This window comes from Vanellus vanellus, assembly GCF_965231255.1.
Source record: "Vanellus vanellus genome assembly, chromosome: 20".
NCBI lineage: Eukaryota > Metazoa > Chordata > Aves > Charadriiformes > Charadriidae > Vanellus > Vanellus vanellus.
Genome location: NC_138925.1, coordinates 1,060,319 through 1,088,101, shown reverse-complemented (window position 1 = coordinate 1,088,101; position 27,783 = coordinate 1,060,319). Strand labels below are relative to the sequence as shown.

Here is a 27,783-nt window from a genome sequence, read left to right as displayed (position 1 = left end):
TGTTGGCCCTGGAAGGGGCAGGGATGAGGGCTACCAGCAGGATCTAGCCCAGCATCTCCCTTTCTGGGTACACAGCGGGGTCAGCCAGGCCCCTATAAACCTTCTCTCCTGACTCTGGGGAGAGGCTGCTGGCTACTGGCCCATCGCACAGCCAGCCGCCCGCACCGGTGCTGGGGCTGCAGCCGGCGAGGAGGTTTTACGGCCGCGTTACGCACTCCTGAGGAAGCGGGTCCTGTCTGCCATGTCTGTAACCGTAGCGGCACTGGTGGGAACACATCTGCTAAAGGCATCGTGTTACTTTGCCGGGAGGCTCTGCCGTAGAGCGCAGCCCACGGGCAGGAGCCCCTGCTAAAGACATTACCGCCTGCAGAGGAGGTGCACGGCCCCACCATGCCCTGCCACCCGGCAAAGATGCTTTACCATAAATTCGGGCACAGAGCACGGTGCTGCTGGCAGCGAGCTGGCCTCGAGCTCTGCTGAGGGCTTGGGCCACCTTGTCCCCACGGAGCGGAGCCTGCCTGGCGTGCCGGGTGGGTCAAACCCTGCTGAAGCAGGATGGAGGCGTGTAGGTATGGGGTGGTTGCAGGGGGATGCTGGAGCTGTGCTGGGGAGAGGTGCTGGGCACCGATGGGGCTGCCTGTGTGATGGGGTGGGCACGGCGTGGGGCGGCTGGTACTGGGACGGCTTGCCCTCTTGGCACGTGGTGGGGTTGGGAAGAGGCAACATGGGTGGGGAACATTGGTTCACTTTCCATGTCCTGTCTGCAGTGGGAAGAGGTGAGCGGGTACGACGAGAACATGAACACGATTCGCACCTACCAGGTGTGCAACGTCTTTGAATCCAGCCAAAACAACTGGCTCCGGACCAAGTACATACGGAGGCGAGGAGCGCACCGCATCCATGTGGAGATGAAATTTTCTGTCCGGGACTGCAGCAGCATCCCTAATGTACCAGGCTCCTGTAAGGAGACTTTTAACCTCTACTATTTCGAGTCAGACTTTGACTCGGCCACCAAGACTTTTCCTAACTGGATGGAGAATCCTTGGATGAAGGTGGACACGATTGCTGCTGATGAGAGTTTCTCGCAGGTGGACCTAGGTGGACGGGTGATGAAGATAAACACTGAGGTGCGCAGTTTTGGGCCTGTGTCCAAGAATGGTTTCTACCTGGCCTTCCAGGACTATGGAGGCTGCATGTCCTTGATTGCCGTCCGTGTCTTCTACCGCAAGTGTCCCCGCGTGATCCAGAATGGCGCTGTCTTCCAAGAAACCCTCTCGGGAGCGGAGAGCACCTCTCTGGTGGCAGCCCGGGGGACGTGCATCACCAACGCGGAGGAGGTGGATGTGCCGATCAAGCTGTACTGCAACGGGGATGGCGAGTGGCTGGTGCCTATCGGCCGCTGCATGTGCAGGGCGGGCTACGAGTCGGTGGAAAACGGGACCGTCTGCAGAGGTAACTGCTTGCCTTCGGTCTTGCTCCACACACTTGCCTCACTGCCGGTGGGCTGTGCCGGTGGTGGCAGTCGGGATTTGCAGCATGAGTCGCCTGGGAGAGACCTCCTCGGGTGGGGGTGGGAGAGGAGCACACAGGGAGCTGGAAGAGGAGAACATGGGGACCTGGGAGAGGGGTATGTGTGTCGACGCTGATGCCTTCACCACCTCCTCAACTCCTGCCCTGGGCTCGTCCATCCATTGCAGAGGCTCTGCGTTACCTCAGACCACTGGGTCTAGGGGTTGCGTCCTGTTGTTGATGCCCTTCATGTTCTCCAGGTCTTGGAGGGGCACGTGTGCGTAGCCATGCTGCATGCCACCAATCTGCAGTCATCTCCCAAAATACTGGGGCTGTTTTCACTTTGGTTTGCGTCCTGTGCCTGGACATGGGCTGAAACACTTCTGGGGTGAGGGGAGCAGGAGTGTGGGAACCCAAAGGCGATGTGGTGGGAATGAGCAAGTTGTCTGCAGCATTTTCCTGGTGAGGTGCAAATGGCCCAGGGTGGGACATGGTCACGGGCTGTTCAGGGCCAGGCCGACATCTCCAGCCTGGGCACCTCTGAGCCTGGCCCCTGAGCTTCCTCAGCAGCCAGGGTTCTCCTGCCCTGTAGATGTTCTCCTGCCCCTGTAGATGTTCAGAACAAACTCCAGGAACCCCTGCTCACCTCAGCTGAGCACCATGGAGCCAGCGTGGTCCCGGATAAGCGAGAGGCTCTGCACCACCCTTGCTGGAAGCACCATGCCCAAACCCATCTCCATGCCCTCTCCAGTCACACGTGGGCTTGGGGAGGGAGAGAAAGGAGCTGCTGGGCTTATCGGGAGAGAGATGGGGACTTGAGAACTGCATGTTTAATGGGCACCTGCGGCTGTATCATGCACAGAGCAAACCATGGCATTTGGCAAATGGACTGTTGTCCCCCGTGTCCTGGCTGGACGTCAAAATCCCATTACAGTTTCGATAGCATCGACGCACTCCGAGCAGAGCTGGGGTTTCTCTTGAGATCAATTATAGATATGTTGGTGGGTGTCAAAGAGCAGACGGAAGGAGAGGTCTCCTCTCTTCTTGCTGTGGGAAGGAGTGGCCGGGTAGGACTGAGCAAGCACGGGGAAGGTGCTGGTATGTGGGGAGAGGGACACACCAGAGAGGGGGATGGCCAGTCTCTGACCGTGTTTAGTTGGGACTGCAGGTTGGATAGTCCCCTTGGAGAGGGCACCGCGTCTTTTGCTGGGGGCTGGGCTGCTCACGTGTCAAACATCCTGATGTGCTGAGGGTGTTATTTAATGTCTGTGCTTTGAGCTGCTCCTCCCTGAACCACGGAACATCTCTTCCCACTGAGCTCGGGGTGATCAAGTCTCCTCCAGCTGTAGCAGGGACGGTGCTGGGGACGGGGACAGCATTGAAGTACTGCTGCAACGCGGTACGGAAAGGGAGCCTGGCTAATCCCAGCCTCGAAGGGAAGACGGGTGTTTTACGACGCCCAAGTGAAGCATTCTTAGCAACACCAGAAAGCCAGAATGATTCATGTCAGCTTTTCCATCTCAGCCTTTTCTTTTTTTTTTTGTTTTTTTTTTTTTTTGTTCGTTTGTTTTCCCCGAGCAGACCCAGCCCTGCCCAGCGCTTTACGGGACGGTGTCTTGGGGCTCCCAGTCCTGCTGCCTGGCCAAGGGACGGTCCCTTTACATGCCCTGCGGCTCCCAGGACTCCTTATGCAGAGCCCTGTGCCTGCAGCCTGGCCCAGTGGGGCTGGGAGGGGAGGCAGAGAAGGCGGGAGGGAGAGGCCGAGTCTCCTCTTTGTCTGCGCAGCAGCAAGATTTTGGGAGGTCCGGTACCTCAGCAGCTGTTTCTCCAGCCGGTGCTGGCGTGCGCCCGGCCCCGCGCTCCCCACCGTCATTAATCATGCGGTGGCCAGCAGCCCGCCGTCTCTGTGGGGCAGCTGGCTCTGGGGCTGCCTTCCCCTTCCCCTTCCCCTTCCCCTTCCCCTTCCCCTTCCCCTTCCCCTTCCCCTTCCCCTTCCCCTTCCCCTTCCCCTTCCCCTTCCCCTTCCCCTTTTCCCTTCCCCCTTCCCCTTCCCCTTCCCCTTTCCCTTCCCCTTCCCCTTCCCCTTCCCCTTCCCCTTCCCCTTCCCCTTCCCCTTCCCCTTTTCCCTTCCCCCTTCCCCTTCCCCTTCCCCTTTCCCTTCCCCTTCCCCTTCCCCTTCCCCTTCCCCTTCCCCTTCCCCTTCCCCTTCCCCTTCCCCTTCCCCTTTTCCCTTCCCCTTCCCCTTCCCCTTCCCCTTCCCCTTCCCCTTCCCTTCCCCCTTCCCCTTCCCCTTCCCCTTCCCCTTCCCCTTTTCCCTTCCCCTTCCCCTTCCCCTTTTCCCTTCCCCCTTCCCCTTCCCCTTCCTCTTCCCCCTCCCCTTCCCCTTCCCCTTCCCCTTCCCCTTCCCCTTCCCCTTCCCCTTCCCCTTCCCCTTCCCCTTCCCCTTCCCCTTTTCCCTTCCCCTTCCCCTTCCCCTTCCCCTTCCCCTTCCCCTTCCCCTTCCCCTTCCCCTTCCCCTTCCCCTTCCCTTCCCCCTTCCCCTTCCCCTTCCCCTTCCCCTTCCCCTTCCCCTTCCCCTTCCCCTTCCCCTTCCCCTTCCCCTTCCCTTTCCCCTTCCTTTCCCCTTCCCCTTCCCCTTTTCCCTTCCCCTTCCCATGTGGGGCTGTGCAGTCAGGGCTGGATGGACCCCAGGGTTGTGCCAGACTGGGATACACCCCCCATTTTTCCCCCAGCAGCCCCCAGAAGAAGAGTGGGGACTCAGGAGAGTCAGCCATGGAGTTGGCAGGACAGCCATGGCATCCCCATCCTCTCCCAGCCCCCCCCCCCCCCCCAAGTGAGCCCCACAGAGGACTGGGGAAGGGGCTGGTCACCCCGACTCGGTCGGGCAGAGAAAGGGCTCTCCTCCCCAGTTCAGCTCGGGGAGGATCTGCAGGTTGCATCCCTGCCCATCTCCCATCACGTCCTCGCTCCTGGTCCCCGCAGAGGCAGCGTACGAGCCGCCTTGTTTGGGGGACTCGCTCGTACATGTGGCCGGCAGGTTTTCTCGCGTTTCGAGGGGTGGGAGGGAATCTGGGCCCCTTTCCAGAAGCAAAACAAAAGCAAATCCGAGCTGGCGTTCGGGGCGAACCGCTCTCACACACGGCTCGGTCGCCCAAGCGGGACGTGGCGGAGAAGCGTGGGGGACATGGCCCCAACCAAGGGGTCCTGGTGGCAAAGGGCATCCCAAGCAGTGGACGCCCCCCTCCCCGCCGCAGCTGCAAGGCGCTGGAAAGAGTTGCTCATTTTCTCCGCTGGGCTTTTCAGCTGGCTAATACAGCGCAAGCCTGCTCACGGCAGCGTACACGAGGGATATTTATGGAGGAAGTTCACGCATCTAACAGCTTAAGCCCTTCTAAGCTTGCAGCCCCAGCACAAAAGGATTTGGGGGCAGTTAACAATTCTGTGTGGTTAAGAGATTTTCATTTTGCTGGGCCTTGCTCGCCAATCCCGCAGGGCCCGGCGAGGGGCTGGCTGCCCGCTCCTCTTCGCTCTTCTCCTCCGCTCGCTTCCCGGCTCCTTTCCGCCGCGCCGGCCGGCGTCTCCCCGCACGCGCCTCCCCGCGCCGCCTTCCCCCCCCCACCTCCCAGCCCCGTACGCCCAGCCCCGTCCTCCCCGCTTCACCTTCTCCTGCTCCCTGCCTGCGTCTTTTTTCTCCATCTCCCTGTTCTTTGTCTGCCGCCTCCCCCCTTCTCCCCCGCCTGTCCCTCCCATGCAGCATATTAAGCGCATTTCTCTCTCTGCCTCCCTTATTCATTGGCTCCCCTCTGCAACGGCGGAGGCAGAGCTATTGTGCTGCCTGCTCTCCCTGTTTGGACTGGACAGTAGGCGAACGCTGCCTGCAAGGGTCTCTGCCTGCTCAGGGACGGCAGCCGCTGGCTGGTGGTCCTAGCTCTTGAACCCTGCATCCATCCCCAGCTCCTCTCCGTCTTTGGAGGACATCTGCCCATGTGTCTGATCACAGCGGGTGGCCTCCTCTCTGTTGCACTCGTACAGCGCCGAGCATGGGGAGTCCCGGTCTTGCCGTGGTAACAAGGGATGGTTTTGCCCTGCAGAAGCTGGTGGTGACACTCTCTTGCTACCACAGACACGCGGCGTCATCCCTTGGGGTCACAGGCGTTTCTGAGGAGGAGAGGAGCTGGTGACATGCTGGTAAGAGGAGAAACCTGGTTGCCTAGGTGGTCTGTAGAAGATCCGGGCTGCCACCTGTCTTCTCCAGCTCAAAGTGGAGCTGGGCCACCCCTGCGGGGAGCCTGAGGGATCAATGGTACGTCCCCTTCGGAGCCTGCACTGCCTTCCTTCTGCTCCTTCCCTGGGGGGCAGAGCCAGCAGGGAGGTTGTGAGGGTCCTGACCCGGCTCCAGCATCCAGCCTGGTGCCATACCTGTCCAGCCCCACCAAACACCACAGCCTGGTTCCACCGCTGACCCAGCTGGGTACTCCCAGGTGAGCTCCAGCACTGACCCAGCCCAAGTCCAGCTCTAAAGGGAGGAGCGTGGCCGGCGGGGTCATTGCTGTAGCGGGCTGGTACCTGCGGTATCCCAGTTTGGGGCTGGCTGGTTGGTCTCGGTAGGGTTGTGCCCTTGAAGATGTGTATCCTGCAGGTGGGCTTCATGATGGGCTTCCCTGCCTACGATTGCCTTATTCTGAGGTCCAACGCAGCAGATCCGCCGCCACCCCACTGTGTGCTGGGGACGGCGGCTGCAGGGGCAGTGATGCGCACGTACACGCGTGTTGAGGACCCAGAGCTGTTCCTCCATCACGCGGGCATGGGAAGCAGTGGGGGTCTGTCCCGGCTGTGCTGTGCTTGGGTTTCGGAGGGGAGCAAGTATGTGCTAAGGGCTTGGAGGGGCCTGCAGCTTTCTGATGTGCTGGAGAAGGGTATGTCCTAGCTGTCTTACAGTCACGTCCCATAAGTACATGATGTTTTGAAGATAAGAGGCTATTTGTGGCTCCCTGCCTGTTTCGGGTCTGGGCCTCCACTGATAATGCTGGACCCAGCCAATAAATTGTAAGGCCCTAGGGGTAATTAAGTTCTTACAGGAAGCATTCCTGGTTGAGCTGGAGCAGATACAGCCAATCATGATGTAAACGTTTCCAGAGATGGAGAATTGCCCGTTAACCACTTCCAGCGGTCGCTCCTGCCTTCTTACCCCTGGCTGCGCCTGGCACTCGGACCTTGGTGATCTTTGTCCAGCACCACACTTCAGCTCTCTGTGTGCCTGTTTAAGAGTAATCCTTGGCCCCAGGTCCGCTGGTAAGGTTTTCGGCCAGATTTTTTGGCTCTTCCCGGCCCTTGGCGCTGCTTTAGCCTTTCTGTTGGCAGATCCACTGTCCCACGTGCAGGACGCTCGTAGCTGAGTGCCAGAAGAGATGCTGAGATTTCCCTTTTCCTACATCCCCCCTTTGCTTTAACCATTTTGGCAATGGCATTTCTCTGGGTGCTTTTGGAGGATCCTTGTCCTTCCTGGTGGGGCTGGGAGCAGATAACCGCTGTGGCCTGCGTCCTTGTCCCTGGGGGTGTGATCGGACGCGTGTTTGCACATTCCTTGCTTGTGCCCAGCTAGCTGAGGCAACGGGATTGCTGCGTATCAGGTACCCATCATCTCCAGTATTTACCACGCTACAACTTCCATGTCATCAGCTAACTTTATTGGGAACGCTTTGGGCTTTCTCCTGGGTCAGTGATAAAAATGTTAAATAGCCCAGAGGCATGAACCAAATTTGTTGGCTCTAGTAGAAACAGACCTGCTCTCTGCACATTCCCTGCTTAGATCTCAGACCATAGCAGCATCAGCTCGCCAAGTTTTAATGCATTGAATATGTCCCGCAGTGTCGGTGGACCCTCTAATTTCTGAATCAAAATATCATGTGTTACTGAGGGAAACGCTCTGCAGAAGTTCGGGTGCATTGCATTAACGCTGTTACCTCTCCCAGCCAATCTTCTAATTGCATCAAAAACCCGTACGAGGCTAATTTGCCTTTCTCTGTTTTCCATAAATGTACATAGGTTGGCACTACTATTACTACCTTCCCTTAATCCTTCGCCGACTAAATCCTGTAGCTGGCACATCCTTATTTGACTGGTACTGACGTTGCAGTGGCAGTCCTAAAATAGCCAAGACTGCCTCATTTAACAAATAGCTTTTTCCTACATCTCTGAAACATCCTACCACTTCACGGCGTGTGGAAAGTGAACATTAACTGTCCACTGGTTCATCAGCCATCTCTTTAAAACCTCTTCAGTAGATGCTATCCTGACATACTGATTTAACTATGTTTAACTTTAGTAGCTGCTATTTAACATCTTGAGTTACTGCTGGAATGGAAAGTATTTCACCATCATCCTATACCATGATTACATCACCTGGCTTCTTCCCAAGTACAAAACAGGAATTTGTCTGCCTTTTCTACAGGGTTGTTGACAATTTGAATGCTCCCAGCCGGCCGTAGCTCCATGTCATTGTGGATACTGCTCTTTGGGCTTCTCCCTCTCCTCCCTCTCCGTCTGGGAAGCAAGAATACAGTGTCTTTCTTTCCATTGCTTTGATTCTTCTCCCTCCTGCTTCTTGCTGACCTCTCCATGTTGCGAATCCAATTAGGGCTGTGGTGGGGATTGCAGCTGCTGGGTATTAACTGCTCCAAGCCTGCTTGGTGCACCCTGGAGTCAGAGGAGATGCCAGCTTGTCCTCTGCACGTTGCTGGGTAGTGTTTGGGCTTCAGAAGGTTGGAGTAGGAGCAGGGGGAGCCTAGCAGAGCAAGGGGGTGTCAGATGTGGGGGTTGAAGCATTTATTTCCTGGCAGTCCGAAGCCCTAAGAGATGCTGACCTCGCAAGGAGGCTCAGAGGTGGTCCAGGAATGGGGTAAGACATCTGCTTCTGAAGGGGGGAGATGGACGACTCACCTCAGAATAGGAAGTGCTGCTTCTGAGGGACTAGACCTTTGCGGCCAAAAGCAAGCGAAGGAAATGAGAACTGCTTTCAGGACAAGGGTTGGGCTGAGACCTTTCACTAAAGTCTTTTCTCTATAGAGAAAGGGAGGAGATGAGGTTTTCCAGGACAGGAGTGTGATTTTTGAACAGCAGGAGCGTTGCAGAGGGCTCCCAGCCCTGTTGTGAAGGTGTAGGAAAGACCCCAGCGGGCTCCAGAAGATCACTTGAGAGCAGACCACTGAAAGGGGAACAGCATATTCTCATTTATTAGTATGGGCAGGTCATGAGTCCCTTAGGCTGGAGGAAGGGATGGAGATCTCAGGTCCAGCAAAACCCATTGGGAGTTTCCCGAGGGAAATGATGGCCATCCCCAGGATTTCTCAGAGAGACACGGTGAGGTTTTGCATTGCCATAGCTGGTGCTTCCCAGTCCCTTTGCAGGAGCCCTTTCTTCTCTCTGCTCAAGCTCTTCCCCCGCTGAGCTGCAGGAAGAAGCCCTTTGGGACAGGTCGCTCCCCGCATCCTTACCCAACAGGCGTTTCATTGTGCTGGGATCAGCGAGGAGGTGGGTGAGAGCAGAGCCGGAGGGTCTCCGCCAGAGAAAGAGCGATGTCCCCTCTGACCCTTCAGGAGCACTGACTGTGCCTGGGCTGCGACGACGGGAGCCCCGTTGTAACACGGGTGCTTTTGTGGAGCTGACATCCGTACCGATAAGAAAAGCTCCCCCTGACTTATTTTTACAGATGAAACAGCATTTTGGATCAAATACCACATTCCTGGTCTTGCTACGCCCATGTGAGCGGGGAATAGAGGCTCTGGCAGCATCCCGTGCTGACGCCGGCAGGAGAGCAGCATTTATTCCTGCTTTTCCTCTCTCTCCTTCATAGGCCTCCCTGTTTTTTTTTTTTCCTTTTTTTTTTTTTTGTTCCTGAGAAAAGTGGTAAACATTAATAGGAACTGGAATGAATAGCTCGGATCCAGGCCCAGGCTTCCAGGATTTTAACTCATTATTGCCATAAAATGAAGGGAATGTGTTTTTTACCATTAGTTTTTCCTTTGAATCAAAGTGCTCAGAGATCTGGGGGGCGAGGAGGGTTTTTCCCTGAATCCAGCATAGTGCTGAATCTTTGCGGGGCAAGAGGAGAATATTCTTCATCGTATGTAACTTGAGGAAAATTGGCGAAAATGCTGCTTTTGAGGATTTTTTTTTTTTTTTTTCATTTGAGATCTTTCTGTGAATGGGGCCAAACCCGAGGTATTATTTTGAACGTTTAATTTTGGGAAATACCCTCAGACAATTCTCTGCAGAGAGAGACGCCAATTTAAAGTTAGTCTGATGTCAGATGATCACTCTATAAGAGCACAGTTATTTTATTTTAGCAATACAAGGTAAAAAGCTTACAGAAAAATTAATCTAGAAGCCATGATTAGCTTAATTAGCTCCAGGGAAACTCTTTATTGTTCACCATATGCCTTAGAAACATAGTATATCACTGGAAAGTATACATAAAAGTCCCCATAAAGGTTAGGAAATGGAATCAAAGTGTTTCATAGCTCACACAATGGCTGTGTTTACATAGCCCAAACTTCAAACAATGTTAAATTAGGTTTGGCCAAGTAAAATACACAACATTTTCACATTTTGAAGGAGGCCTTAAGTTCGGCGACACCGATCCGCAATACCCGGTGCTTGTGTGGGCGGGTGTTGTAACTTCAACACCGTAAGGGAGGAGTTGCCTGAAGGGTGTGGAGCAAAACCAGGCAGAAGCACGGTGAGTACCACAGCATCCCCTCATCACCTTCAGTTCTCGGTACTTGGGGAACTGGTGTCTAAGAAAAGAAAATAAAAAAACAACCCCAAAACGTTGTTAAATATTAAAAAGAGAAGAGACATGGAATAAGGGGCACGGCCCAGCAGGCTGTGGGATTTGGCCAGCAGCTGGTTTCAGGCAGGGCTGGAGAGCGCTGCCGTGGTTTGGGTGGGCTGTGACCGCACTGGAAATACTTTTACAAACAGAAGAGGCTCTGAACCAGCATCCTTGACTTCCTACCAGCGAGCTTCAGCAGGAGTCTTCCTCCAAGTGAGCGGCAGCCCCGTGCCCGCTGAGCTCGGATGCCTTTGCTGGAGTCCAGCATCTGCCCAAGAAGTGGGGAAACTGGTTGTAGTACATGAGAAACTAGTAATTTGCGGAATGGAAGGTCTTACAGGCTGGAAAATGAGGAACAAGGTGTAGCATGAGCAGGAAACTATAAGTCACTGGATCTTGGAAAGCACCCTGTAAAGGGGAGACAGAAAAAAGTCCTTCTGAGACCTGGAGCTGCCAACTCAGTGCATTACTCTTCCTGCATCCTTTTTTATGAAAGGCACCTGAAAGGGGAACCTGTGTGAACACAATGTGTTCTGCAGGCAGGTGACTCCTGTGAAGCCTTTCCAGGTCTCTGAAGCAAGGTCTTCAAAGACAGAGAGCGCTTCTTCTCTTCGATGTTGAAATGTCACCTGCTAAGGTGTCAGCATCTTCCTGGAGTCCTTGGAGGTATACTGGAGATAGTGGCTTTGCTTCTTGTGACACCTTTGCAAAAACCCCTCTCATGGGTTCTGTTGGCCAATGGGGCTCTTGACGCTTGAGTGTATGGTCCTGCACTCAAGCACATGCCAAGCCATTGGGCTGGCTCACCCCTCTGCAGTGGGCTGTGGGTACCGCAGTGATGCTGCAGAGGCAGCCGGGAGGGTGATGGGCATGCCTGGATCACGAGGTGAGGGTCCCATCGGAGGTCCACAGGGTTTGGTGAGCAATGGCTTGAAATAACTCCTGTGGCTAATGGGGCAAGTTCAAAATGTGTTTTGAGGGAATATCTGCTTCTTCAGTATTTGGGTGCTGACAATTTTCAGGGATGACAAGCTCCTACTTGCAAAGTCTTTTTTGCACTTTCAGACTGTTGTCACATTCAGAGCTCACGGAGACCCTGTGTTCGAGAAGACAATTTTTAAGTCTGAAACCAAAGCTAGGAATTTCCTTTCGAAACATTATGATCCCAGGAGTACCACGGTTACACCTGCAGCTGTGACAGCAGACAGGAGCAGCGTGAACAATAAACGGACACGTGATAAAGGCTTTATTCATCTCCAACTATCAAAATGCCCAAACCCTCAAGATTAGTAAGAATTAAAGTGCAGCCTGAAGTGTAACCCATAAAGTAGAGTAACGCGGATGCTTTGCTCCAAATGGCATTTCTCCCAGCCTGGATGGCTTTTGAAAAGATCGTAGTGACTTCTGAAGCGGCTGTAGTAACAGATAATATTTGTCAAACGGCAAACAGCACACTCCATTAAATGCACAGTATCTGCCTTTTTACGGCATCGGCTCTCCAGGAGGGTTTCTGCGGAGACGCGGGAAGGGTCTGTGCAGCGTCAGGGGCATGTTTGCTCTCAGACATCAGCAGGTGGTTTCCATCACACTGTTCCACGATTCTCCCTGCCCTTCGCGAAAGCCATTCCCGAGCACAATGTCTGCGTCCTCCTGGGGCGTGCAGAGCAGACGGATGCCCCGTGCAGCGGCCCGAGGTGCCCACACGCATGGAGAATCAAGGGCCAGGCGGGATGCGGGACGTTGCTGGGCATCAGACCCTTAACTGGGGATTTCTAAGGTGCTGTTCTCGCTCTTGAGGCATTTCAGTGGAAACCAACTGTTTTTCCATGAGCCTTCTGCTGCCCCTTTCTCTCCCCTCCCTTTATCCTTATCCTTCCAGTCTCGTGTGCTGGTGTCAATTCTCCAGATGACCGTATTGCTGGAACCATGATCAAGAGCATTCTTTTGGCAGATAACCTCCCCATTCATCCCTGCCTGGGTGGCTCAGGGTCCTACAGCACCGTGTTTGGCTTGCAGTGAGCTGTGACGAGGCAGGAGGAGGAGGCGATGCCTCGGGCTGCCCAGGCAGCGGATGCTGGAGCTGCTCTCTCATGCCAGCCATCGCCCGGAGGATTCCTGTAGCTGAAGGGGTGAAGCTCAGGAGGGTTTACCGCAGCGGAAATGCTACTGCTGCCGGCCTTTCCTTGCAACATGGCACGCAAAATTAATTCCGAGCCTTTCAGTGTATGTGCGCGGCCCTCGTTAATAAAACAGAAAGAGTAAGAGCGGGGAAAACAGGATTAGAAGAAACACTCGGGGAATGACTCACACCCAGAGAAGCTTCTTGTTCACCTTTCCCTGCTGTGCACCCCGGTGATGGATTAAAAATTGCCTGTATTTGCCATTGCATTGCTACCTGCAGTCCACAGCGCGCTTCCCAGCGCGCGGTGCCTCACCAGCCTTCCTCTCGTTTGGAGGAGGCGAGCGATGCTGTAATTTTCAGTCACCTTCACAAGTACAGTGGTTATGCCATCACCATCACCGACGTCAGCTCGGACATTGATCCAAGCAATAATGTTGGTGTTTTACTCTCAATTTTCACCCTAGGAGTGGACCTGTGGCACCGACTGAAGAATAAGAGATGGGGTAGCTGTTACAGGAAAAATAATCTCCAGGCTTTCTCGAGCTCCGTCTTCCAGCTGCGGCCGAGCAAATCCTCGCCTTAGGACCTGCAAAAGGTCTGCGGTGCTGGAAATGGTGGGGTGCACCGGTTCACCCCCGGTTACTGTTTGCGCTGCTGGTTGTTCTGCTTTCTAAAGAGGATTGGGAGGCCAGAAGAGGAGCTTCATCGTGCCCACTGCTTACTTGCGTTGCCACCCTGAGTATCGTTAATTTGCAAATAGAGTGACAAATCTAAGCATGTGTATCTTCAGGATACCCTATAATTAGAACTGGTCTTTTTTTTTTTGCTTCTGGAAAGGTTTTCGCTGTCTGGCTCAGATGGAAGCGATCCCAGTTTGTTTTTGTTTCTCTTGAATTAGAGCGCGGCTGCTCTTTCCAGGATTTCCCAGGCAAAAATATGCGCATGGGGACCTGCCCAACATACACGGTGGTTCCTCTAGGACATGCTGAGCCCAGTGCACGTGCGTCACATGCAGCCTGTGCGTGCTCAACAGCTTTAACGATTTTGGCTGCGTTTGGCTCTCTGCACCTTTGCAGGGGCCATGGCAGGGATTTGCCCGTGCGCGAGGGACGGTTTTCTGGTGCTTCCAGCTGCAAGGCAGATACTGAGCGGAGTGTGGGAAGAGGGGGTTACGCGTAGGAAAGCAGTCAGAGCATAACATGGAAAGCTGAGCAGAGGGACTGGATGCAAGTGCTGTTTTGCTGCTCAGTCCTGCCTAAAGAAGAGTGGTTAGCATGACACATCTCTCTGGCAGCAGAATCACAGAATCGACTAGGTTGGAAGGGACCTTTAAGGTCATCAAGTCCAACCATCAACCTAACGCTGCCAAAAACCACCACTAACCCATGTCACTCAGCACCACGTCTGCCCGGCTTTTAAATACCTCCAGGGACGGCGACTCCACCACTGCCCTGGGCAGCCTCTTCCAATGTTTGATAACCCTTTTGGTGAAGAAATTTTTCCTAATATCCAATCTAAACCTCCCGTGGTGCAACTTGAGGCCGTTTCCTCTTGTCCTATTGCATGTTACCTGGGAGCAGAGACCGACCACCCCTTGCTACACCCTTCTTTCAGGGAGCTGTAGAGAGCGAGGTGTCCCCTCAGCCTCCTTTTCTCCAGGTGAACACCCCCAGTTCCCTCAGCCACTCCTCATAAGATTTGTTCTCCAGACCCCTCACCAACTTCATTGCCCTTCTCTGGACACGCTCCAACACCTCAATGTCCTTCTTGTAGTGAGGGGCCCAAAACTGAAAGCAGTACTCGAGGTGGGGCCTCACCAGTGCCGAGTACAGGGGGATGACCACTCCCCTAGTCCTGCTCGCCACACCACTATTCCTGATACAGGCCAGGATGCCGTTGGCCTTCTTGGCCACCTGGGCACACTGCTGGCTCATATTCAGCCGTCTTTCGACCAGCACCCCCAGGTCCTTTTCTGCTGGGCATCTTTCCAGCCACTCTTTCCCAATCCTGTAGTGCTGCATGGGGTTGTTGTGACCCAAGTGCAGGACCCGGCACTTGGCCTGGTTGAACCTCACACCATTGGCCTCAGCCCATCGGTCCAGCCTGTCCAGATCCCTCTGTAGAGCCATCCTACCCTCAACCAGGTCAACACTCCCACCCAATTTGGGGTCATCTGCGAACTTACTGAGGGTGCGCTCGATCCCCTCATCCAGGTGGTTGATAAAGATATGAAAGAGAACTGGCCCCAGTACCTCCCTCTGCCCCAGGCTGCCTGACACCAGCACTGCCTTGGCCACTGCCATGAGAGGGGGTCAGAAAGGCCTTGGTGGAAACCAGGAGGAGGTTCCCGATCTGGGTATGGGGTAGCAGGACACGTGGGACCACTGCTGCTGCACCAGCCTGACCGTGTTGCATACGCCTGGGAGGGGGCCCTCGGGATGGGGTTTCCATGGAAACCAGAGCCGTGATTTCCTGCAACACTGATGTGCTGGAAGGCCAAAAGCAAACGTGGGTGGGAGGGAAGAAGCAGTGTACAGTGGGCAAATAAGACCTCCCTGGAGCCCTTAATCCCTGAGTGTGGAGGAGAGGAGGGAAGGGGGACATTTCGGTACCCGGAGCTTGCTTGCTGCCTCCGTGCAGCTCAGAGTGTGGCTGGAAACAGGGGCCCAGGCAGAGGCCTCCGAAGGGGCAGCGTCCATATGTACGGGTGTTCGGTGAGGTCCGTGCTCCTGCTCTGGCGAGGGCTGCTTAGCCCAAGGTGAGCTTGCAAGGATGCTGCGTCATGACAGAGCTCCACGCCAGCCCGGGTAGCTCACTAACGAGCAGGATTAATTAATTTAGCCCAGGAGGAGCTGCAGCAATAGCGCTCTTGGTGTTCGGCCTGTAGGCTCTGCCTTTGTGCATCACCTCTGTGTGCACCACGGCTCTGCGGTGCGGGTACCACTGCGGGAGGGTGACGAGGGCAGATGGGCACAGGGACGAGACACCAGCCAGGGTGGAGGTGACATCCCTGGGCAGAAACACATGTGGACGTGTTGAGCAGGACGGTGGGACGCCTTCGGACATCTGCTGGGTCCTGCCATAGGCACATCTGGCTCAGACCCGGTGCGAAGTGCGAGGCTTGCAGGGGTCCCGGGTATTCGTCCTGCTGTGAGCTGAGCTGCTGGATCCTTCTTGAGGTGCAGCCATGTATGTCTCTCGTGCCCTGCGGGCGCGTGGCATTGCTCTGGCACCGCTGCATCCGCATCCTTGGGCTGGCGTGCCCGCGTCCCCGCTGTCACACGCCGCCTTCGAACCTGCGGGCCGGGTTGCGGCTGCAGCAGCGATGAGTGCTGGAGCTGCTAGCAGACTGGAAATGTCTTTTGTCAAAGCTTGAGATGCCTCCAACCTCCTTTAATTAAAGACAATTACTGCTTTCAGCCCCTCTTCACAGCTCAGCTGGGTTGTTTGCAAACACACAGCTGCGGGAGTCTTTGTGCCCCTCTCCGAGTCCCGCTTCCCTGGAGACGCACAGAGGTTTCTTTATTGCCAGCATTACGGCTAGCGAGCAGCTGAGGAGGAGGAGGGGGCATCCCGGGCTCCCGGGGTGTTCCGAGGTGCAGCGCAGACTCTGCAGGGCAGCCCGGAGCAACCCTGCCTGCCCATCTCCAGCCTTTCCTGAAGAACCTTCTGTGCGGTGCGGCAGCGCACGGTGCCCGGGGAGAGTGGCTTTTGCCGTGGGTGTAAAGAGGAACGAAGGGGAGCGAATGGTGGTGGAGGCACTTGGGCTGCAGAGAAGGTAGCTCTTTGCCCCGGCTGCAGAGACGGGACCGAGAAGGCCCGGGCTGCAGACTCTGGATACATCCTTTTAAACAATGCCCACCAAGAGTGGTGACTTTGCGTCCTGGTGTGAAGAGGCCGCTTCACCTCACTGCAGGAGCTGCACCAGGCAGGCCAAATCTGTGCTTTCTCGACCGAACCATGCTCAGAAAAAAATCTGAAACCTCCTGTAACCAATAACACCCCCCCCTTTCTGTGCTTGAATAACTCGGAGGCAGCCAAATGGAGCCTAACCAAACTTTCCAAAACAGTCAGGGCTGGCGCAAGAACAAGCAGCATCCAATGCAGCCCTCTGGGATGCTGTTTCCAAAAATACGAGCCCCGGCGCAGCGGCGGTGCGTGAAGCTGTCTCGTAGCCCTGGCTCTCGTGCGGATCCAGCCTCGCTCTGCAATGCTGCGGCCAACCCCAGATGCTGCGGCCAAGGCCGTGGCTTCTCCGTTTTCAGGTGCTAATGGTCTCCTCGGGGAGGAGTTGGGGCAGAGGAGGCTAGCAGGCAGGCCACCGCCTGCCTTGGAAGCGTTTGGTTGTTAAATCTGAATGGTAAGTGCTCAGACTTCAGGCTCAGGGGAGCCAAGATCCTTTTTGAGCTACTAACAGCCTGACACTGCTCTGTCTTCTCAAATTCATTTTGCAGCTCCGATTCCCTGGCGAGCACTAATCACTGGGCTGAGCATGAAGGGAAACATACCCCTCAAATGGGAAGCCCAGAAGCTCTTTCCCCTTAAACAGCCTCTCTGTGGACATCTTTGATCTGGTTTAGGGTGGTTTCTTATTCCACAGAAGGCTCTTGGAGGCCAGCAGAAGAGTTGGAGCAGTCTCCTAGAACAGGTTTGAATGCACACGCAGGCGCTGTGCTGTGGATTTAGCATGGGTGGCAGATGGGCAGGGTTGGACACCCACTGCGAGGGCAAAATCAGGAATGCAGAGACCCTGTGGCTGCAGTGCTCATGTCTGTGAGACGGTGGGGCTTCGGGAACACAGTCCATGGTCCTCAGTGCAACATCATGGGATGCTGGGGCTCTTTGGACACAGTCCATGGTCCGTCATGCAACATCATGCTGCAGTTCCTACTGCTCTCATGGGAGACTGTGACTGTCCTTAGCCCATCGATTAGGGCACTCTGCTCACAGACAGCTCGGTGGAGAAGGTACCTTCCTTTTGTCAGCCCCTCTAGCTTCTGTTCCAGGTGTTGGTGTTGTTAACTTACCGAAAGGTACGTATCTGGGGCTGGAGCATGCTTTAGAAATGGACATCCTCCAGGGCATGTCCCTTAGGAAGCTGTTGGCTGCAGCTCTCAGTAGCTGGAAGTCCCGTGGGTGCTGACCAGTTGGTCTGGGCAGACCCAGAAACACTTTCAGGAGGTGTCCGAGAGAGAGTTTCCCACGTGTTAAGCATGACCGCGTGGGTGATGGAAAAAATGACCTCTCTGGAAACACCTTGGTGCTTAATGGTTTGCAAATGTCTGTACTGGCTAGGCAGTAGGAGAAATAAGGGATGGATAGAGTGCTGATTCCTCCTGTCTTCTGGCATGCTGTTCATATTTTTGGTGCCCGCAGTGCCTTGTGGCAGTAAGTTATGCAGTTTAATTATGCACCACGTTAAAAATTATGTCCTTGCATGCCGTAAGAAATTGCAAGCAATCTATTCCCATTCATGTCTGCTATATTCCTCATGGCTTTTATACACCTTCCTGAGTGGTCTCTTTTCAAATGGAAGGTCCTGAGTTGATTGACTCTCCATATGGAAGCTGCTCTATATCCCTAATCATTTTTATCATCTACCTCATGACCTTGTATAAGGTTGACCACCACTGCAAACACTATTCAAAATGTGGCTCCATGCGGCTCCATGCATTGGCTTAATAACATTCCTGTTTCGCACTGGGTTCCTTTCTTAATAATTCCTTACATTTTCTCATTTTTTTTGATGATGGATGAGCTTTGAACTGATGTTTTCAGAGCATTATCTCTAGTGCTGCTGAGATCTCCTCCCTGCATGTTAATAGCTAATTTAGTGCCTATCATTGTGTTTGTATAATTAGGGCTCTTTTCCCCAAGTGCATTAGTTTCCTTTTGTCACCACTGAATTTCATTTGCTGTGTTATTGCCCAGTCACTCAGCACCCTGAGATCTTGCTGTCACTTGAGTGGCCTTAGCTCTGGTAAACCCAGCTAATTTGGGGACGTCAGGAGGCTACGCCATGTCACTCGTCACCCCCTGCTCCAGCCTGCAGGTGGGTGCTCCGGTTGGATCCTTGTTCCGGCACCACGATGATCGACATCCTCTGCATCTTCATGGATGTGTGCATTCGTGGGAATGCTATTTATGCGTTAGGCAGAGGCTGATCATCCTTGGTGGGCCTGAACTCTAGATAACACTGGGAAACACGTCATGTTGCTGGGGTTTTCTTTCTGCGTGGTGGTTTTTTGGACACGTCGAGCTCTTTTCCAGATCTCAGTCTGGTTTCTTCAACCATTATTAGGCTAGCAAAGCTACTCTATCTTTTGTCTCAGGAGGCTCTTTCCAAAAGTCTGAGCAGCCGTCAGAGGAAGGTTGCAGCACGTACTGTGCAGAATGGTGGAGGAATGCAGCTTGGACTAGCTGGGTTGCTCAGCCCTTGGCTGGAGCTTGGCACAAGGAGATTTCAGTGATGTGGAGGGAACCTGGTGAAGAACCCGAGAAGGGATTTAAGCACAGCTACAGGTCTCTGCAGGTCAACTAAAAGAGGATGGAGCCAAGCCCCCATCTGTGGTGCCATGTCGCATAGGAAGGGACACCACACCACAAGCCCAGGATGGGCTTTGGAAAAGCTGAGACAGTTCCTGAGAGAGGTTGAGCATCACCATCCTCAGGGGTTTCCAAGGCTTGGCTGCACGCAGCCACAGCTCCCCTGATTTAGTGCTGGACTCAGTCGTTGGGCTGGGCTGGACTCAGCCCTTCTATGAGCTTGAGACAGGCCTGGAGATCCCAGAGGTCTCTTCCTATCAGTCCTCCTGGGATGCCATGAAAAATCATGTGCCAGGACCATGGAGCCAGCTTGACCTGAGCACCACCTGTGCACTGGAGGTGGACAGAGAAAACTTGGTTCAGTGCTGGAGGTCTAAATACATGCCTCAGGTAGTGGTGTGGCATGGGGGGACAGGAGACGCCACCATGGGTCAGCGGCGCTCAGAGCCAGACCTGCTGTAACTGCATCTAGCAGGGAGCTGAAAATGTCTGCTGAGAAAACCTGTGAAAACACAAGCGGTAAGTGAGGAGGTCTGGGGTGTTGTGCTAAGTCACATCTCATGTGAAGAAGTTAAATGCAAAATTTGCATGTCCTGTGGACTGAGGTCAGAAAAATGCCTCCATGTGAGCAGACCTAGGAAAGGGGGGTGGCATCCAGTGTGGGGACACCTGGCTGCTGCAGGCTGTGGCAGCTGCCCTGCTCTCCACAGTTCAAAATGGATATGAGAAATAAATCTGGAGGGTGCTGCAGAGAAACACAAACATGGTGCCAAGGGCCATGGAAAATGCCCTTCCACGAGGGACTAAAAGAGCTCCATACGCTTATCTTCTCCAAAAGAAGATTAAGAGGTGAGATGATTACCAAGAGGAAACACCAGCCTCTAAAGGGCTTTTTAATCTGGCAGAGAAAGGGATAACAAGAAGTGGTAGGGTTAAACTGAAGCTAGACAAATGAAAAAATTAGGCATGTGTTTCTAAGAGATTAACCACTAGAGCAAGCTAATGAGAAAAGAGGGACTTCTTCACGTTTGGGAATATGTAAAACAAGACGGTTTGTTGCTGGGCCTTGGGCTTTAGCTGAGGACCAGCCATTGGGCTCAGCAAAGGACACCTGGATAAAGTGCAGGACGCCAAGGTGCAGAGCCCCCAAATCTGTACAAGGCTGTGGAGGGACCAGCCAGCCCCGGGGGCTGAGAAGACCCAGCAGTGCCCATGAGAGCGGTGGGCAGTGTCAGCTCAGCGGCTGGACCCCAGTCCCGACAGGCAGCACCCACCGCGGGGACCGTCATGCAGGCATTGCCAGCAGCCCTTCCTCTGCCTCCCGTCCCGTGTCATTGTCACGGGCATTGGATGCCAAAGCTGTGGGCACTGGGCTGCCCATCAGGAGATACTGGTAGGGAAAGAGGGATATGTTCAAAGAGGCTTGAAACCTGTGCAATGACTGAGTCCAGCAGATTGGCAGGCAGCGGTTCCTCTCTCCGGTGTCGGCAGCAGAGATACTCCTCTTACCCTGCCTCCTGGGTTGCAGAAGTACCTGAAAGATAACAGTACTGGCGTATTGTGTCCAGCTTTGGAGTCCTTGGCACAAGGACATGGGCCTTTTGGAGTGAGTCCAGAGGAGGCCCACAAAGATGATCTGAGGACTGGAGCCCCTCTGCTGTGACGACAGGCTGAGAGAGTTGGGGGTGTTCAGCCTGGAGAAGAGAAGGCTCCAGGGAGACCTTAGAGCCTCTTCCAGTATCTGAAGGGCGCCTACAAGAAAGCTGGAGAGGGACTTTTTACAAGGGCATGTAGGGATAGGACGAGGGACAATGGCTTCAAACTGGAAGAGGGGACATTTAGAGTAGATATGAGGAAGAAATTTTTCCCTGTGAGGGTGGTGAGCCCCTGGCGCAGGTTGCCCAGAGAAGCCCCTGGCGCAGGTTGCCCAGAGAAGCTGTGGCTGCCCCATCCCTGGGGGTGTTCAAGGCCAGGTTGGATGGGGCTCTGAAAAACCTAGTCTAGTGGGAGGTGTCCCTGCCCAGGGCAGGGGGGTTGGAACATGATCTTTAAGGTCCCTTCCAACCCAAACCATTCTATGTTTCTATGATTCTATGAAATCTCCAGCTCAGCATCCTTTGGATGTGCTGTCTGTAATGCATTGCCCCGAGCCAAGCCCACACCATCCACAAGGGCACCCCAAGACACCTGTCACTGTCCCCACCGATCCCTGCTGCTGCATCCCGCTCTCTTTCGGGGAGCTTCGCACCAGCTGACCCTGCTGCCCCCTGCACCAATTTTCCACATCCTGCAGGTTCACCATCCTGCACCCAGGGCAGGCGTGACGAACAGAGCACTGGAACAGGCTGCCCAGGGAGGCTGTGGAGTCTCCTTCTCTGGAGACATTCAAAACTCGCCTGGACGCCTTCCTGTGCAACCTCATCTAGGTGTTCCTGCTCCGACAGGGGGATTGGACTAGATGATCTTTTGAGGTCCCTTCCAATCCCTAGCATACTGTGATACTGTGATACTGTGATACTGTGAACCTGGCTGATTGCCTCCGAGATGAAGGTAGGGACAGAGGCCGAAGGCTCCTGCTGAGTCCCAGGCGCACCCTTATGCGCCTGCTCACCTTGCACGCCCGCCGGGAGGTGAAAGGCCTGGACTTGCACACCAGGTTCCTGCAGCAACAGCAGCTCAGCATCCTCGCCAGGATGCTCCAGGCAGCGGGCAGGGATGGAGAGCTTCGCTCCCGGTGACCCACCGCCCTGCTGCAGGGGAGAGCGACTCATTTGGGCTGATTTGCTTTCATTAACTAGATTGGTTGCTTTAATCTGCCGAAAGTGAGATGCAGTTGGTCCCGCTTGGGAACGTCGCAGAGGGGACTGTGACTGGGGAGGGCAAGCTGCGGGGGGAGAGGTGGAGGCTGCAGGGAGCCCGTGGCCTGCCAGTCTTTGCAGTGTCCCCTTTGCACGGACAGATTTACGCCTCTCCTTCCACCCCTTCTCCACCCCATTTCTTTGTACAGATGGAAGAGTGTGCGAGGGATTACATGGGTCCCTCATCGATTGCCCCCGTGAAGGTGCATGTGACCGCATGTGTACCTTTAAGCCTTTACGTACATGTATGGCCCCCCCTCAGCTTTTTTTGCATCAGACAAAGAAATGTGGCAGCAAATGGGTAGAATCCCTCCCTTGCTGGGTCAATTATTTCATCTTCCCTGCCCGGCTGTCTGTCCAGCTCCAGCAAATGGGTCTGTGGTCACCTGGGGTGGTGGCCTTGAGGCAGCAGGTCTGACAGGGCATGGTCTGTGCCTGTCCACGCAGCTCCTGTCCCCCCACCCTGCAGGACCCCATGCCAGGACCGGTGGTTCCTGTGCTTTAACTCTGACCTCGACTGGAGGCAGATGTAGTCTTCACCGTGATACAAAACTGATGGACCAAACTTGCTCCATCTTGAAGGACGAAGGCTCCTCCCTACACCCGTCTCCAACTGCAACTTAAAATTGTCTTTCCTATATGTTTCTTTGCCGTTTGTGCTTTGCTGTTACCCTTGCCTGGCGGGGCGAGTGCGCTTGCCCAGCGAGACGAGGAGTCAGGGGCAAAATTGGGACGGAAAAGCCAAAACCCCAGCCCTGAGCTCTGACCGCTCCACCTGCTGCCTCCGCTCTGCATCAGTGCTTTTGATTTCTTGGTGCACTCCAGCTTTTGCCCAAGGAGAAAAGGATCATGCAAATGATTTGCCCCAAGGGATTTCTGGAAGCTGTTTAAGCCAGCAAATGCTGCCTTCTCCCCAGCTGTGCCATGCAACTCAGTATGCTCATGAATTTCCCCTCCCCTAAGTGCAGGAAGGGGCTGACAGATGTTAATACACGATCAGTGTCTCAGGAGAGAGGAATTAAAGCCACACTGGACCCTTCGAAGACACACATTAGTGTCAGAAATTTCTAATCAATCAGCTCAGAGCCTCCTGGGGTCAGAAGCCTCTTTGAAACTCAAATGGGGAATGGCTCCTAATGGGTTTTATTTTGATTGCTATAAATTGATTAGCGTTAAGATAAACAAGTTTTGTTTCCTTCTGAAAGCTCTAAATATGCTCTGGAGGAGGAGAAGCAGTGGAGTCTGATTGCTTCCCATTAGGACATCCTCACTTAGCTCCCACCCCATCACCAGTTTACACCAGACACACGAGACTCTTGCTTTCTCCAGAGCTGGCTGAAGGCGATGGATACATCATACAAAGAGGCTTTTGCAGTGCTGGAGCAGGATACGGAAGGATCCTGAAATGGCCAAACTCTTTTTTAAAGAAGATCCCGAAAAAGAAGAGAAGGTGTGAGCATCCTTGCTGGTTTTCCAAAGTGGGATGTGAAAACATAGATTGGTCCTGGAGGGAATCAGTGCAGGCTTGTGTGGTGGAAAATGTGGCGTGTTTGAGGAGCATGCATGTTTTTTGGGGGGCTGGTTCAGCCTAGCAGCTGCGATGCGTTTGGGAGATGTTCCATTGCAGGAGCCTTTCCTCTGGGTGACGGCTCAGTGCTCACTGCTGTGACTTGTCACCAAACACGGGAGGACTGTGGTGTCCCCAGGGCCCCACTGGGGGATGTGCGGGGCAAGTGGGTCCTGTGGCTGCGCTGAACCCGGGTGGCGGCAGGGCTTGCAGGAGAGCTGCATGTGAGCTGGGGTGAGCGTTGTCCGAGGACGGAGCTGGGGCTCGGGCACGGTCCCCGCAGCTCAGGCCACCGTCCTGAGTGGGACCAGCCCCAGAGCCACTGATGGGCTCCCTCCAGCCCCCTCTGTGCTCCCTACGGCCTGGATTTACTCCCTACAGTCTGTGTGCGCTCCCTGTGCTTCTGCGTGCTGCCTACAGCCCCACGTACGCTGCTGCAGCCCAGTGTGGTCTCCCTGTGCCCCTGTGAGTGTTCCCTACAGCCTACCTCTGCTCCCAACGGCGTGTGATGGGAACACCCACGTGTGCTCCCTACAGTCCGTGTGTGCTCCTTACAACCGGTGCGTACTCCCTGCAGCCTGTACTTACTCCCCACAGCCCGTCTGTGCTCCCCACAGCCCGTCTGTGCTCCCTAGAGCACCACTTGTGATGCCTTCAGCCCCACGCGTGGTCCGTACAGCTGGTGTGTGCGTCCTACAGCCTGTGTGTTCTCCCAACTGCCCCACGTGTGCGTTCCCATTCTCTCAGCAGCCCTGTGGCGTACACCCTAACGTCCCTCTGTGTGCTCCCTAAACTGGTGTGTGCACCCTGCAGCCCCTGTGTGTGCTCCCCGCAACCTTTGTTTGTGCTCCATGTAGCTCCGTGTGTGCTCTATATAACCTCATGTCTGCTTCCACCACCCATGTGCTTCTCCCTACAGCCCTTTTGTGGTCCCAACAGCCAGTGTGTCCTCTCTACAGCCCTGTGTGCTTCCTACAACCCCTGGGTGCTCCCTACACACCCCTGTGTGCTCACCCTCCTGCGGAACAGCTGTTTGGTTTTCCTTTGCATTTCCCAGACCAGGCAGGACGGAGGTCCTCGTGGTGATGGAAAGTCAAACCAAGGAGCTTGGTGGATTTCCTTTCTTTTGCTTTTGTCTCTCCAGAGTTCTCCAGAGTTCTTTTTTGTGACCCAACTATGGGCGTGACGGTGGGATGAGGCAGCATCATCCTACTACCTTTTCAAGGCCAAGAGTGAGAGAAACCAAGGATGGTCCTGCGTGTCCCTTGGCACGTTATGGATGTGGAAGACAGTGGGTTCCAGTTTTAGGGAGTTCTAGGGGTGGGTCCTGGACAACACTCAGCTTTCTGACGGTGTCACAGAGGATAGTGTCCAGTAATGAGGGACATGGCAGATGCTCACAGGTGGTGCTGGGGTGTCATGCTATTCATGATGGTCTTACTGCTGGGTGGGGATGGGGACCTCCGGGCTGTTGGTGGCTGTAGTAGTTCAGGATAGTGACAGCATTTTGCTGTCAGTGGTGGCTGTGTCTCTGTGCTGGGTTGTAGTGAAGATCTCACTGTTGGTGGTGGTGAGGGTCTCACTGTTGGTGGTGGTGAGGATCTCGCTGTTGGTGGTAGTGAAGGTCTTGCTGGTGGTGGTGGTGAGGATCTCACTGTTGGTGGTGATGGTGTCTCTGCTGGGAGGTGACGGGAGGCTGGGTGTACCCTCGGAGGAGGTGACCGAGTGGTGCTGTGTGCTCTGCTATGCACGAAGCCCAGGAGATAGGCAGTTCATATTTCTGTAGTGAACAGGGAGCTGACATTAATGAACAGCTAATTAACATTGCAGGGCTTGATGGTTGCAGTGTCAGCGTCCCTAATTAGTCTCGCACTAATCTGCTTTAATTAACTGTCCCTGTCGCGGTTTTAATTTAATTTTCAGCTCTAGACCAGAGAGAGCAGTCCTGTGAGCATCTGGGTTCCAGTACTATGGCACTGTCTGTACTGGGACGGACTGGCAGGGCAGTGGTGGCCAGCCAGGCATCCTGGCACGGGGAGAAGCAAGGCCGCTGTGCACTGTCTGCTTGTGCTTTCTTGGGGATGTGTAACCACGGCTGCACGGCCCCAACACTACTGGTCCCCAGGCATGTTGTCACCACCAAGACAGGCTGTGTTGGCTGGACAGGGGACCGCAGACAAGCTGAGGGTCACGTCATTAGCGGCCCCCATGCTCTTTCTTACTGCTGCTTTGCCTGCATCAACCATATTTTATGGCGTAGCGAGCTGCCCTCCCTTCCCTGTTTTGGTGAAGCAGGAGAGCGTGGAGTTGCCCGTGATGTCTGTGCCTGCTCGGGTTTACCGTTTGTTGCCTGTGGGAGTCCACACACTTGCATTGTGTGAGGTCTCCTTGAGACAGGGACACAAGAAGCTGGTCGCTGCTGCTTGCTTGGCCAACAGGTTTGGAGGGCCCATGGCCCTCATGCTACTGAGTACCTCTTCATTTGGCTTCAGGCATTTCCGTACCAGGAGCTCCTGGTGCAGAGCAGCAACTGAGCATTTTTTTGGTACCTCCTTCCTGCAGGGAACATCCCTTGCACCTTGCATTAGATTAGCTGGAGACCCGAGAGCTGGGCAGCAGGGCCAGCAGGAGAGCGCTGGGGACCAGCATGGGAGGAGAGCAGGCTCCATGTCCCACTGTGATGAGTGTGAGGCTTCCTGAGATCCTTGTGTGGGAGAATGGGCAGAGAACAAGCCGGGGGGACGCTTAACGATGGTTTCCCATGGGAGCAGATGAAATCACAGGAACAAAAGCAGCGGGGAGAGGTACCCCAGAGAGAGAGGAGGAGGAGGAGTCACCAGGCAGAAAGACCCTTAGCATCCTAGAGATGCTATGAGGAGTTTGTAGTTAGTCCCGACAGAGTTGCTGTTTGCAGCTTGTCCTATCGGCCCTTGTCCTGCCAAGCAGAGCTCTGCCTTGCATGTCGACTGCAGTCAGTCTGCACGTCCTTGCGCCCAACATTGCCTTTCTGCGGAAAACCAGGCTCTGTATTGCAGATGGAGCCAAAAGGAGCCGGAGAGAGGAGAAGGCGTAGACGTCACCTCAGGGAGCATGGCAGCTTGAATTTTGTTCATGCGGCCCTAATAATACAGCAATTCCTTGTTAAAATCCCTACGCTGCAGCATGCACCCTGCTAGGATGAAGGATGCAGATTTGTCTGGGTGGGGAAGTTTGGGGTTTTGCACTCCATTAGTGAAGACTGCAGCAGGAGCAGGCTGGGACATGCACCCCGTGCTCCATCCCGGCTCTGCTCTCCCCTCTCTGCTCCAGTACGGCATCCTTCATCAGACAGGCTACGAATCTTCTCAAACACGAGCATCTCCCCGCGGGACCTTCTCAGGGGGCCGTGTTAATCTGTAAGAGCAAGTGGGGCCTTCAAAGTGGGAGTTCGTGCTTGGCAGCGTCCCAGGGAGCTGCGCAGTCCCGGGCTTGGCTTGCCCGTCTGGATTAGCGGGGCTCTGCCATCTGTCCTGCTCCCAGCCCTGGCTGGAACTGCTCCAGGCCCCTCGTGCTTTGAAGAAAACCCTTCTCCAACTGCAGCCCCTGCTCCGAATAACCCAGCTGCTTCCCACCTAGGCAAGTGTGGTTGCCTTCCCTCTCTCCTCTGCAGGCGGAGGAAATCCTTGTATCAGCCACGGCCTTGCTGTGGGCTTCGGGAGTGGCTAACCTTGGGGAAAATGCGCTGAAGGTCCCTGGAGAAGGACTTTTGGGACTCCTTGCAGCCAAATGACCTCGGTGCTTGGGCAGCCTGTGGTTTAAGAGGTCCAAATCTATCTATAAAAATCATACGGCTGCCAAGGGACTAGGAAATTGTTCGTTGTACCACGCTGCCCATGCATAGTTTTCACATCAACTCCAAGCCTCACCCAATGTGTTGGGTACTTTCTACCTCCTTCCTCTGAGGATCCCACGGATCCATTCCTGCAGCTTCATGCCGGGCTGTAACACTCAGCCCATTCTCTGCAGTGACCTCTCTGCTTTCCAGCCTGTTTTCTTCAATGCAGCACCTGGTGCTGAGGGACACTTTTTGCAGAATGGGGCTGGGAGGATGGTCAACCTCAGCAGCGCACCGAGTGTCTCCAATCCCGCTCTGCAAAGTGACCAGTAAACTGAGCCTCCTCCAGATGAATCCCGACAACACAAAGAAAACGGATCAGGGGACTTTATATGATGTCACTTGTTCCACTGTTTGCCCCGGCAGTGGTGCCATCATCTTGGCCAAGAGAGCTAAGCATCTCTTACCCTTGAAAATCATATGCCGCAGTGTTATCAGCGTGTCTGGTCCCCTGGAACAGTCTCACTACGGCGG

General features: G+C 54.6%; 1 protein-coding gene across 3 annotated transcripts in view; it reads left to right on the top strand.

Annotated features, from left to right (window-relative positions):
• Positions 1 to 27,783, top strand: part of EPHB2 (EPH receptor B2) — a gene marked incomplete at its 5' end in the record, with an annotated part of 138,283 nt that overhangs the window by 44,890 nt on the left and 65,610 nt on the right. For all 3 annotated transcript variants that reach the window (XM_082493605.1, XM_082493604.1, XM_082493606.1), the window contains one exon: positions 768 to 1,452. In XM_082493605.1, coding sequence (XP_082349731.1) covers positions 768 to 1,452 — 685 coding nt within the window. The remainder of the gene's footprint in view (positions 1 to 767; positions 1,453 to 27,783) is intronic.